Below are 12,997 nucleotides of genomic sequence, written 5' to 3' on the forward strand. Positions count from 1 at the left end.
GGAGAGATAAGCAATTATCAAACCAAATTAGATTGTGTTGCAGTCTTCGGGATGGCAACCCCAGTAATTTGGAAATTCAGAGATCAGAAGATTTGAGAAGTTAGAGAAGTCAGGGTGAAGGTGGAGGCAAATGGGATTTTAAATGGTAGCTCATGATGCTCAGTCCAGTTCACTGCAGGCCTAACTAGACGTCGTTTATATGCAAGGATGTGATGCATCCATACAAGAATTCTGGTGTCTTTAGGGCCCGTTGACCCTAGATTGCTCCACATGGAGCCAAATCTGTGTTTTCTGAAGGCAGAAGATGAAAGCACATCAGAGATGGTTGATAATTGAGGAGGCTATTAGGTGCTGCTGGCATTTTTAAATGTTAAAAAGGCATTAAAGGCCCTGATGTAAATTGCACATATAAATGTGGCTATTTAGAGCTTTCTAGTTTAGTGTTTCTCAAACTGTTCTTCAGAGACTCAACCCAAACTGAGCCTTGCTATAAAATCAAATACATAATGGTTCATTCTCCCCAACCCCCATCCATAATTTTTCTCAGGTATATATAATAAAACTTACTGTAAGAGAGGGGCCTGATTTCCCCAAAAGTTATTTATTCAATAGCTTAAAGTTTAATCAGCGTTTGGGTGGTTAGAAAAAGTGCTCTGAGTTCCGGTATTCTGATATCTGAAAAAATTTGAGTAGCACTGCTCTGCTGCTGCCGCCGCTAAGTCACTTCAGTCGTGTCCGACTGTGTGTGACCCCATAGACGGCAGCCCACCAGGCTCCCCCATCCCTGGGATTCTCCAGGCAAGAATTCTGGAGTGGGTTGCCATTTTCTCCTCCAATGCATGAAAGTGAAAAGTGAAAGTGAAGTCACTCAGTCGTGTCCGACTTGTAGTGACCCCATGGACTGCAGCCCACCAGGCTCCTCCGTCCGTGGGATTTTCCAGGCAAGAGTACTGGAGTGGGGTACCATTGCCTTCTCCGAGCACTGCTCTAGTTTAATTTAAAAGCTTGAATATGAACCTAAATATTTCTTTCTGATTGTGAGTCATTAAGGTTCAGTTTATTAGCCATTAGTGACTAGGATGAATTTTACTTGAATTAAATCAATTTAAGTGATGCTTAAAATTTAATTTAGACTCACTGTAATTAATTAATTATCCACATCAAGTACATTTTTGATGTCTTATGACTACAATATATTTTGTACTTAAAAAAGAGAAAAATATGTTTCTAGTTCAGAAGATGTGTCCTATGCATATTAATCAGTAATTCTTATATTTTTGATAAATTTAATAGATTTCAATTTGGTTGCTTGATGTAATAGAGAAAATGGAAGCATAAACTTACAAAGCATTAGGAGAGAAACTTCCTTTAGGAGTTTTCCCAGAATTTTTTTTTTCAGTTTGTATTTGGAAGATAGCAATCATCACTGAAATAGGGTGGGAAGATTTGGGAGAATGGCAGAAAAAAAAAAAAGAAAATGAGAATAAACTAATATATTTTGGATACTTTTTCATTTATTTTGTACACACTTTAAAGCAGGGTTGTGAGAGTTACCAAACATTTTTTAACAGGAGTAATTCAGAATCTAAAGTAGATACACATTATTTTTATTTAAATCAAATACCATATTCATTTTTAAAATTGAAGTGTGAAATGAGGTTAATCAAAATTAATGCAAGCAGTGGCTAATCTCTGTATACTAATACTACAGTTAGTTTGCATTTAATTCTTATAAATGTATATATTGAGCTTATAATGATTGTCTCTATAATAAGGGAAGAAAGCAAATAAACTAATCTAATATCTAGTAATTTCAGTCAATTTATTATGAAAGGCTAAACTACTTTGACTTTGTGGCACTTTCTGCTTTCTGCCTGTTGCGGTTAGAAGAAAATAACTTTTTGCTTTTCCAAATATTCAATTTATTTCTTTATTTAAAATTAGTGTGCTTACCCCTAAAGATCAAATGACCAACCATAGTTCTCCAATTTAATTATATAAAGTATGACAGAAAAAAGCTATTAAACTTTAAAAATTAACTTGAAATTTTTATTAATTAATTTTCTTTACATATATATATATACACATATATATATTTGTCTCTTTCTACATTCTTAACTTTTTATCATAGTGCACTTTTCAATATCCTTTAGTCATTTGTTTGATTTCCCTCAGCTTCCTAAATGATTTTCAAGTATTCTTAATGTTTAAGGTAATAAAAACAAATTTGTATTTGAAAAAAACACTGAGGTCAAAGGGAAACAAGAGTTGCTCTCATTGTCTCTTAGACTCTTATTTAGGTTTTAAGAGATACTGATGTATTGATATGATTTTCTTTAAAAGTTTATTAGAAAATATTTATTTGAATGCATATATGTGTGTGTGAGAGAGACAGAGACATATATTCATATATTGATCATCTCATATTTGTAATCTGATGTAAATTGTTCATATTAGGCCCTAAAATTTATTAGGGAGGGATGGTTGTTTACTTTTATGAACTTTGCATAAGGTTACGTAGACATTTTAAGTCCAAATATATAATGTTCTCATGAAACACTTCATTGTTTAATCTTTTGTTACCACAGTTAGAAAAAAATAGTGCAGAGATGTTTTTTGCCACATGTAAATCTTCCTCTTGAGCTAAGGTGAGCCCTGGGTCTTTGACCTGTGCTTGGGCACTTCCATTCCTCAGAGACACTGTCTTCCTGACCCTATCCACATTTACTTGTTGCCTCAGCCTAACGCACCCCATCTCTTCATTCTTGCAGACCTAGCCTTTGCATTGGAGGAGTGGGCCCAGCTCCTAGCTAGGCTCTAGTCTGCCTAACAGAGGCCTGTATTGAAGGTCATTGCTGCCCTTTGCTTACAGCTTTCTACAGAGCATATAATATTACAGTGTAGCAAAGATTTGTCCATCTTGCTCTGCTGTCCTTTAGTCCATAAGTTGTGTCCCACTCTTTGCCACCCCATGGGCTATATAGCCTGCCAAGCTCCCCTGTCCATGGGATTTCTCAGGCAGTAATACTGGCGTGGGTTGCCATTTCCTTTTCCAGTGGATCTTTCTGACCCAGGGATCAAACCCACATCTCCTGAATTGGCAGGTGAATTCTTTACCACTGAGCAACCTGAGAAACCCGTCAGTCTTGCTTAGTGCCTTGTTTATTGCATACATTTTTGAATGCAAGCATGCGTTTTCTTGCGTTCATTTTGAATCACTTTTCATTACCCATAAAATGACAGTATTCAGCCTTGAAAATATATTTATGGGTAGGTAGGTTGTTGAATAACCTCCTCTGATTATTGTTGTGTAAGTCAGCTTTTTTCCTTCTCTAGAACTTACCAGTTTATCCTGGTTTGGTGTTGGGGTGGGGGAAGATGTTGCTTTGTGCCTGTTTTGTCTTGATTTCATCTTTGAGGATTTTGTCCTGCTGAGTAGGCAAGGAGATCTTGCTGCTTGGCAAAGAAGGGGAAAACAACTATTGTAACTACGCAAGCCTGCTTTTTGGGTAATACAAGCTATACAGCTCTTTGAAAAGCAGCTACTGAAGTCTGTCCTGTAATTCCAGCAGAAGGATGGGAAAATATCCTATGTCTGAATTTAAACATTCTGAGGCTTGTTGTCATTGCTGTTCCTTCAGGTGCACAAGACTACCTGTTTCCTGCAGCTCTGCATCACCTGTGAAAGACGCAAGCTGCAGCTCACAGGTAGAGAGAGGAGCTCCACAGGGGGAGGAGCCAGCAGGGCTAATGAATGCAGCCATCTTTGAAGAGCTTCCCCCTCAGTGAGATTAAGCATGTTTTTCATTTTACATAAGCAATCTACCAATGTTGGCAGATCCATCCCATGCTAACCTGAGTGTGCTTCCATGTCCCTACTGGTTCTTAACCCTCCCAGATGCCATCCTGTATTCTTAACCCTGACCTTTTGGGTATATTTTGTTTCTTTGGGTAGACCCAACATTTTTGCTCTTTGTGTTTGTCGTATAATGTATAGTGCCTGTCAAGATTCACAGACAGTAATTATTCAAGAAGTATATTTCCACTGTTCGGCAGAAATGCCCACATAACCAGTGTCATGCCTTTGTCATGTAGTTTAGAGTACAAAGATGGTATTCTGACAAATAGAGGATCTGGGCACCATGTAATTATGCATTTGGTGGAGGGTCAGACACATTCTTTATGTTTGTAGATTTCAGTGTTTTTTCTTTTTCTTTTTTTTTTTTTTTTACAAAGACTCTCACATTAAGAGGCTAACATTCTATTGTACACCCTTGAAGTGCTTGTTTTCACATGTCACATATTTACTATTAGGACTTAGGACACAGAAGGGCAAAAAGCACATTTGCTTTTGTTCCTCCTCATTGTTCAGTTCCGTTCCGTGTGTGCGTGCTAGCGTGCTTCTCTTTGATAGGCACCTCTGTGGGAGAGGCATGCAAGATGGAGAGCACTGGGGTCAGGAACCCTGGGCCCTCGTCCTGTCCACTGGCTGAGGGACTGAGCTAATTCTGCAGTCAAGGCCTCAGCTACCACGTCTACAAAGTGACTAGTAGATCACCACGTTTCCTCTGCCTCTAACATTTCACAGATTTTTTCCCCATGTTTGTAAATTGCAGCACTCATTATAACCTAGTGAGGGCATATGTGTGGAAGAACTCAGGTTTTTTGAAGCTAGATGCATGATTAAATGAAGATATTGATACTTGAGGCTTAATTACAATCAGTTAAAGCAAGGCTTAAGGTGTAGTTCTGAGAGTGTCTTTCTGGTAGTTATAGACGCATTTGTGTGTGTGTTCAGTTGCTCAGTCATGTCTGACTCTTTGTGACCCATGGACTGTCACTAGATTCCTCTGTCTGTTTGAATTAAGGTAATTCAGCCATCTTCCTATTTTTCTACTTCCATGACTTGTTTTCTTTTTATTTTCTCTTAGACAACGCAATAAAGCTTTTTTCCCCTGACCACATCTTGACAAAAAAGTGTACTACATGGGAGTGTAAAAGGAGCTGGCGCATTTTAGACTTTTAAGTATATATATATATATATATATAGTTATATTTATTTGGCTGTATTGGGTCTTAGTTGCGACATGGGGGGTCTTTGTTGTGGACTCTCAAGTTGTGGCGCGTGGGCTCTGGAGCGCAGAGGTTCCGTAGTTGCAGTTCACAGGCTTAGTTGCTCTGTGGCATATGATATTTTATTTCCCTAACCAGGGATTGAACCCACATTCTCTGCATTGCAAGTTGGATTTTTAACCACTGGACCATCAAGGAAATCCCATAAACAGTTTCAAAGGCTAGTGTATTGGCCACAACTGCATGCATTGGAGTTGTCCTGAAGATTGCTTGTATGAAGCAATGGCACACATTAATCTGGGCTGTGTGGCTGGTTACCCTTTCTGCAAATTCCTGTTCAAGTCAGACTTATGCTGATTTGGTTGATTCATTGTTTTTAGAAACCTCATACAGAATCAGCCTTTGAAGAACTTGAGAATGATTCAATGGCCAGAACCGTGTTCTCTGCCGTGTCCTGGGTCGCCTGCCTGGTTGAGTTCGTGTGGAGCAAACTGTAAACTGCAGTGTCTTCTGCGGGGAACAGAACATCTGCTAGGACACTGCTGGGGCTGCGGGCCAGGGAATGCCTTGGTTGTAGAGAACGGGCATGTTGGCTCCATCCTGCTCTGACGATGAGTTCCTGTCCTCTTTGGGCCTAGGGTTGATTAGTCAGGGTGAGGAAGATTGCAAAACTTGATGTAACTGAGAAGGAGACCTGGGAGGGGATTTTGAATCATGTACTAACCTTTCTTCTTTATTCCATCCAGTACTTTATCCAGTTTTGAAATGATCTTGCATTTAGATTCAGGAGAGCGGGGGGTGATAGGTATCCTTTAGGGAAGGATAATTTGTTAGTTACAAGAGATATGCTAGGAAGCTGTGTTCTAGAAATGGGTCTTGATTTATAAGAGGGAGCATTCCTTAACTACATGTAAGATTACACATTATAAAATTAGCCAGTGAAAAGAAGAGACTGGGTAGTAACAGAAAATTATTGTTTAAGTGTGCTTTATGAACCGAAACTACTGAGATTTTCCATGACTTCTGGTGGGAAGGGTGGTACTCCATTTGGAAGATGAGAGGGCAAAATGCATTGGTGCAGGGTTTGGTAATGACGATAGGCTCGTAACTCCTCATGTTGGGTCTTTAATTTCTCAGCCTTAGTTTTTTCATTTCGTGGCATTCAAGGAAAATAATGGGATGAGCTCCAGAAGTGTGATGGTTTATTTTAGAACTTTCTGTGTTAGAAGCAGTGGACACTGGGCAATTTTACCAGTAACCTTTGGGAGTTACTGTTACAGATGGAGGCAGTTAAAAGCAGCAGATTCTCTGTTGAAGAAGTGATAGGAAACAGCTGAAGAGCCTGCTTGACCTTAGTGGTTATTGGTTGGTAGGAGAGGCCTAGATGGCAGAACTGAAACCTGTCGGTTGAAGGAAAAGTGGATTTGAGATCAGTGTAGAGAATGACTCCCCTAGTCAGTCGGTCAGTTCATTCGCTCAGTCGTGTCTGACTCTTTGTGACCCCATGGACTGCAGCACACCAGGCTTTCCTGTCCATCATCAACTCCCAGAGCTTACTCAACTCATGTCCATTGAGTCGGTGATGCCATCCAACCATCTCATCCTCTGTCGTCCCCTTCTCCTCCTGCCTTCAGTCTTTCCCAGCATCAGGATCTTTTCCAGTGGGTCAGTTTTTCGTATGGGGTGGCCAAAGTATTGGAGTTTCAGCTTCAACATCAGTCCTTCCAGTGAACTTTCAGGACTGATCTCCTTTAGGATGGACTGGTTGGATCTCCTTGCAGTCCAAGGGACTCTCAAGAGTCTTCTCCAACACCACAGTTCAAAAGCATCAGTTCTTCAGTATTCAGCCTTCTTTGTAGTCCAACTCTCGTATCCATATGTGACCACTGGAAAAACCATAGCTTTGACTCAGTGGACGTTTGTTGGCGAAGTAATGTCTCTGCTTTTTAATATGCTGTCTACATTGGTCATAGCTTTTCTTCCAAGGAGCAAGCAATCTTTTAATTTCATCGCTGCAGTCACCATCTGCAGTAATTTTGGAGCCCAAAAAAGTAATGTCTTTCACTGTTTCCATTGTTTCCCTATCTATTTGCCATGAAGTGATGGGATTAGATGCCATGATCTTAGTTTTTTAAATGTTGAGTTTCAAGCCAGCTTTTTCACTCTCCTCTTTCACTTTCATCAAGAGACCCTTTGGTTCCTCTTTGCTTTCTGCCATAAGGGTGGTGTCATCTGCATATCTGAGGTTATTGATATTTCTCCTGGCAATCTTGATTCCAAGATTCTTGTGCTTCCAGCTTGTGCTTCACTATGAGTCAAGGCCTGAAAAAAGGGAGGCGGGAGTTTTTGTCATTACACATGTTAAAGAAAGATTAGCACGGCATTTTGGGGGATATATTTTAGGATAGAGAGCAGCAAGCTTTTCTGTAAAGGGACAGGTAGGGAATATTTTAGTGTTTAGGTTCACGTGGGCTTTGTTGCATTTACTCAACTCTGCCTTTGTGGCACGAAGGCAACTGAGAGCAGTTTGTGAGCAGTGAGCATGGGTGCTGTCTGGGCTGCTGGAACAAAATACTGAAGACTGGGCAGCTTCAGCCACAGAAATTGATTTCTCATGGTTCTGGAAGCTGGAAAGTCCAAGATGAAGGTACTGGCCAATTTGGTTTGTGGTGAGAGCCTGCTCCCTGGCTTGTAGATGGTAAACTTCCTAGTTATGTTCTCATGTGGTGGTGGTGGGGGAGAGAAGTGGGGAGATGGAAGGAGAGACGGGGAGGAGAGGGAGATGGAGGGAGAGAGAGGGGGGGAGGCAGAGACATGGAGGGGGAGGGAGATGGAGAGAGTGGAGACAAAGAGGCATGGAGGGGGAGAGGGAGACACGGAGGGAAGGACATGGAGGGGGAGAGGGACATGGGAGAGAGAGACAGAAATAGGGAAGGGGTGAGAGACATGAAGCGGGGGAGGCAGGGAAGGGGAGGGAGGGAGGGAGAGGGAGAGAGAAATTGCTCTTTTTCTCCTCTTGTCAGGCTACCTTCCTATCAGAATAGAACCCCCACCCTTATGAACTCATTTAACGTAATTACCTCCTGAAAGACCCTGTCTCCAGATAGAATCACATTAGGGGTTAGAGCTTCAACACATGGAGTTTGGGTGGGAGAAGTGATACAATTCAACCCATAGCAGCTGTGTTCCAATGGAATTTTATCTGTAGAAACAGGAGGTGGTACAGGTTTGGCCCACAGACCGTAGTTTGGCAGCCTGTGGTCTAGAGAAACCAAACACATCAGAAAGTAGGCTAGGTGATCTGTCAGCACACTGCAACAGTTTTGCAGATATGTGCTGTTTTGGTCAAAGACTCAGCCAGAGGACATATTTGATGTCTGGCATAGCTTGCCATCATGTTCTCCTGTATAATAAAACCCTCTCCCCACCGTAAAAATCCTGAACACCACTAAGATATGGTTTGGGTGAAATTATTTGGGTGAGAGTGGCCACATTTAAAGGTTAAGTGTACAGTCTCTAGTTTTAGACTGTCTTGGTTCACATCCAAGTTGTGCTGCTTACTAGCTGTGGGACCTTGGGTAAGTTATTTAACTTCTCTGAATTGGGTTTCTCATTTATAACATGATAATAGTGGAATTTACCTTATAGTAATGGTGCGATGCGTAAATAAGTTAATGCATGTTGGGGACATAATGCAATGCCTAGGTCATAGTATCTTCTTGGTAAATGTTGTCATTTCTTGAAATAAGAGATAGTAAGGGCTTCCCAGGTGGCACTAGTGGTAAAGAACATGCCTGCCACTGAAGGAGATGTAAGAGATGTGGGTTCAGTCCCTGGGTTGGGAAGATCCCCTGGAGAAGGGCATGACAACCCACTCCACTATTCTTGTCTAGAGAATCCCATGGACAGAGGAGCCTGGCGGGCTACAGTCCATAGGGTTGCACAGAGTCAGACATGACTGATGTGACTTAGTACGCACACAAGGGAAGCCAGAGGCAATATGATTAGGAGCTAAAGGTGAGGCAGGTGTCAAAGATTTAGGGATATTTTAGAAGATAAATAGCTTTGGATCAGATTGGAGTGTGTGCTTCCATTTAAAAATGATTAAAATGCGGTAAAGGGAATATGAATACTTTTCTGAATAACCTTTTAGTTCCCCTGTTCTGGTATCATCACACTTTTGTTCTTATCCATAGCCCATTATTCTCTTAGCTCATAGGTGCAGGGGCCGTGTTTGTTTACCCTGGTCGCTACTTAAGTCCTATCACTCAGCAAAGTACATGGCATATAGATGGTTCTATTTTTTGGATTAATAATCTACATTTAAAACACATCTTTATTTTTTGCACATCTGATTAATTCTAATACAACTAAGTTTATAATTTATTATATGGCTTAAAAACCCTTAGTATTTTTACTTTATAAAAAGGAACAAGCAAGAGTTTATCAATCTTGAAAGACATATACTATCTATTCACTTATAATTTTCTATTTATGCCCTGTTTATAAAGTTTTTGTGATTTACAATTGTAATAGTTTTGAGTAGAAGTATATACAAAAAATATAACTTTGGTTATTCTTCTTTAGAATGAAGGATTAAACATTAAAACAGTTTTCACTGAACTCTTGATCATGATTGCATTTGTGGAGCACTTACAGTTTAAAAGCTGCTGTGGTCTTTTTTCGATGAATTCTACATAATATATATATTTTTTCTTTTTATACCGTAGATAACTATATGAAGACATGGAATCTTAAAATAGAGTCGTCTTTTGATGTTGTCAGTTCAAAGCTGGTTTCTGGTGAAGCGATTGTAGCCATCCCTGAACTAAACATACAGCAGACAAACAACATTGAACTTCAACATGGGGAAAGGACTGTTGAGCTCTTTGTGAAAATCGACAAGGTGAATGCCAGCACTTTCTGAGAGGCTACAAGATGGAAAGCCATATTGTTCAAAAGAAATGCTTAGAAAAAAGGAACTGAATATTAAGGAAAATGTGCCTTTTCCATTTTCTCCTTAACTTTTAACCTGTTATATATTTTTTTGTGTGTGCTAGCTAAGGAATGATTTCTTCCGATTTTAAGATTAATAAAATGGAGGTTATGTGATTAATTTGGCATCCTCTCCTCTCAAGAAGTCAGGTGTGTTATAGTTTAATTTTTCTGCAGTATTTGCAGTATCTAAATGCAAAATGCATCCTAAGCATCATATTTGAATGCTGTGATTATTTTTGATACTGGTAAACTATTTTGAATATTGGTGCTTATTCTGAATACAGAATTCTAATTCTCAACTTATAATCTTTCATGAGTAGAAGTGGACGGGATTTTACTTTCTCTTTTTCCTTTTCTTTTCTTGCAATTGACAATTGTGAGCTGAAAAGGATGGAGCAAATCAGCATTCAGTAACTGTTCAGATAAAGTAAGAACTCAAAACACTTTTCTAGTTCTGGGCTTGAAAGAAGAGTTCACCTCAAAGTCCAATTCTAAATGTTAAGAATGTAGAATAAATGTCAATTGAGTGTTGGAATGAGGATGAGATGGTTGGATGGCATCACCGACTCAATGGACATGAGTTTGGGTGAACTCCGGGAGTTGGTGATGGACAGGGAGGCCTGGCGTGCTGCAGTTCATAGGGTCGCAAAGAGTCAGACATGACTGAGCAACTGAACTGAAATGAGTGTTGGAATGGGAAGACTTGTTTTTCTGAATGTCCACATTATTTTGTTCTTTTTGTTCTTTCTCTTCCCTTTTGATATAAATTAATCCGTGCTAAACTCCCAGCATGTCGTGTTTTTTTTAATATTATCTATGTATTGGTATAATTTGACATGAAACAGGGAGGGAGATTGATATTGCTCTGTGCTTGACTATGAGAAGTTGCTGTGATGCTTTGAATTACTGTATTATTTTGCTGAAAATTTGCCACAGATTACTTAGACGAAGTTAATATTATTTTTTAAAAGGCTATTATTGTAGAAACTTGGTGGCCTCATGGACATGGAAACCAGACTGGGTACAACATGAGCGTTATTTTTGAGCTGGATGGAGGCTTACGTTTTGAAAAATCAGCTAAGGTAAGCAAATACTTTAAGATATTTTGTGAACAAAGTATATTTTTTGTTAAAATAGCAATACAGATCTTTATAGAAATAGAAGAAAACAACAAAACTTCTGTAACCCCACCACTTGGAGATAGTTGCTAGTAATAGTCATATGCATTTAAAAGCTTCTAATATGTGTGTATTTATCTTTTTAATGGGCCAGACATTGCACATTATTTTATTTATATTCTACTATGCTTTAAATTGTGCTTTATGCCAGCATAATAGATATATGTAATTTTGTTGTTGTTATTTAGTCAGTGCAACCCCGTGGACTGTAGCCCACCAGGCTCCTCTGTCCATGATATTCTCCAGGCAAGAATGCTGGAGTGGGTTGCCATTTCTTTTTCCAGGGGATCTTCCTGACCCAGGGATCGAACCCATGTCTCCTGCATTGGCAGGTGGGTTCTTTATTGCTGAGTCACAGGGAAGGCATATATAATTTTACAGCTCAAATATTACTACAAGTTTCATATGAAAAAATAGAATCCCTTGTCCATCCAACCCTTTCTATTTCTGTTTTCTACTCCTCAGAATCAGTAATTTTTAACTTTTACTTGTATATTCTGCTGATTACTTTTATTTCCTCAAATAACCTGCTTCTACCAGTATTTCCTAATTTTTCAGGTTTGTATGTTATCTATGGACTTCAGACCTAGAGGATGAGGAACCTACATGATTCTCTCTGATGACCCCCCCTTGGCCCCCAATATATCCGTCTTGCCTCTCTCTCCCTCCCAGTGTAGTCATATGGCCATTTTTTGTTAGCTCAGTTTTCAGTGTTTATACTATTATGTTATGAAAATGCTCTTCAAACTTGAACCACATGGTGTCCTAAAATTTTATTTTCTTTCTTGTGCAATTTTCTGTTTTCCTTACAGTTAATAATTGCCTCATGTTTCCAGTTTTTTTTTTTTTTTTTCCATTTTTTACTTCCTTTAAATCATATACAAACTCTCGAATATACCTTTTAAATTTAGTCACACTCACCTGGTAATCTATTTGTTGCTTATTATTGCATTTTTTTAAAAAAATTTTGTTATATTTTGAAACTCTGTCTCCTAGGGCCATTTTCTCGTCTCCCTGATCTTGCTTGTTTACTGTCTAGACCTTCTATTTAACTGCAACTTCCTTTTATTATCATTCTAGAAATTCCCTTAATCTGTCTTCTAGGAGTTCTGAGTATTTCCTTCATCTTTCTCTTGGATTGAAAATAGAATCCTGATTCTTTGGACCCATGTTTCTTTCTCTCTCTTTTTTTTTTTTGACTCTCCGCTTTTGTTAAAACACTTTCTTCAGTAGAGTCCTGAGAGTGTGTTGTAGCTAAAGTGTAATTACATTCTAATTTCTGTTTTCTTATATAGATCTGTTTGTGTTTACTTCTGGAAGCTTTTAGGATTTTGTTATCTTTCATCATCTAATATTTGAAAATTCGAAAATGAGAGGATTTTTGTTTTTGTTGTGCTGGTTGTCTTGTGGGCTCTTCTGATCCTGAAACTCAGTTTGGTTTTGTTTTATTTTTCTGGTACAGCTATTAATCAGAATGGACCTCCTAGAATGAGAAATATTCTTAGATAACCCCTTCTTTATCCCATCTTGTCTTAGTCTGTGTTCTGGGAAATTTACTTGATTTTATCTTAATTTTTTAAAACTTCTCATTTTATGTTGGAGTATAGCTGATTACCAGTGTTGTGATAATTTTAGGTAGACCGCAGACGGACTCAACCATACATATACATGTATTCACTCTCCCCCCAGCTCCCCTTCCATCCATGCTGCCACATAATGTTGAGCAGAGTTCCCTGTGCTATGCAGTA

The 12,997-nt window shown here is 39.1% G+C and overlaps 1 protein-coding gene across 2 annotated transcripts in view; it reads left to right on the forward strand.

The window, feature by feature from the left end:
* The window catches only part of MANBA (mannosidase beta), a 128,425-nt gene that overhangs the window by 22,305 nt on the left and 93,123 nt on the right, over nt 1-12,997 (forward strand). For both annotated transcript variants that reach the window (XM_027543960.1, XM_027543961.1), the window contains exons 6-7: nt 9,804-9,979; nt 11,043-11,153. In XM_027543960.1, coding sequence (XP_027399761.1) covers nt 9,804-9,979; nt 11,043-11,153 — 287 coding nt within the window. The remainder of the gene's footprint in view (nt 1-9,803; nt 9,980-11,042; nt 11,154-12,997) is intronic.

The sequence above is a fragment of the Bos indicus x Bos taurus genome, chromosome 6 (genome assembly GCF_003369695.1).
Source record: "Bos indicus x Bos taurus breed Angus x Brahman F1 hybrid chromosome 6, Bos_hybrid_MaternalHap_v2.0, whole genome shotgun sequence".
Classification (NCBI taxonomy): Eukaryota; Metazoa; Chordata; class Mammalia; order Artiodactyla; family Bovidae; genus Bos; species Bos indicus x Bos taurus.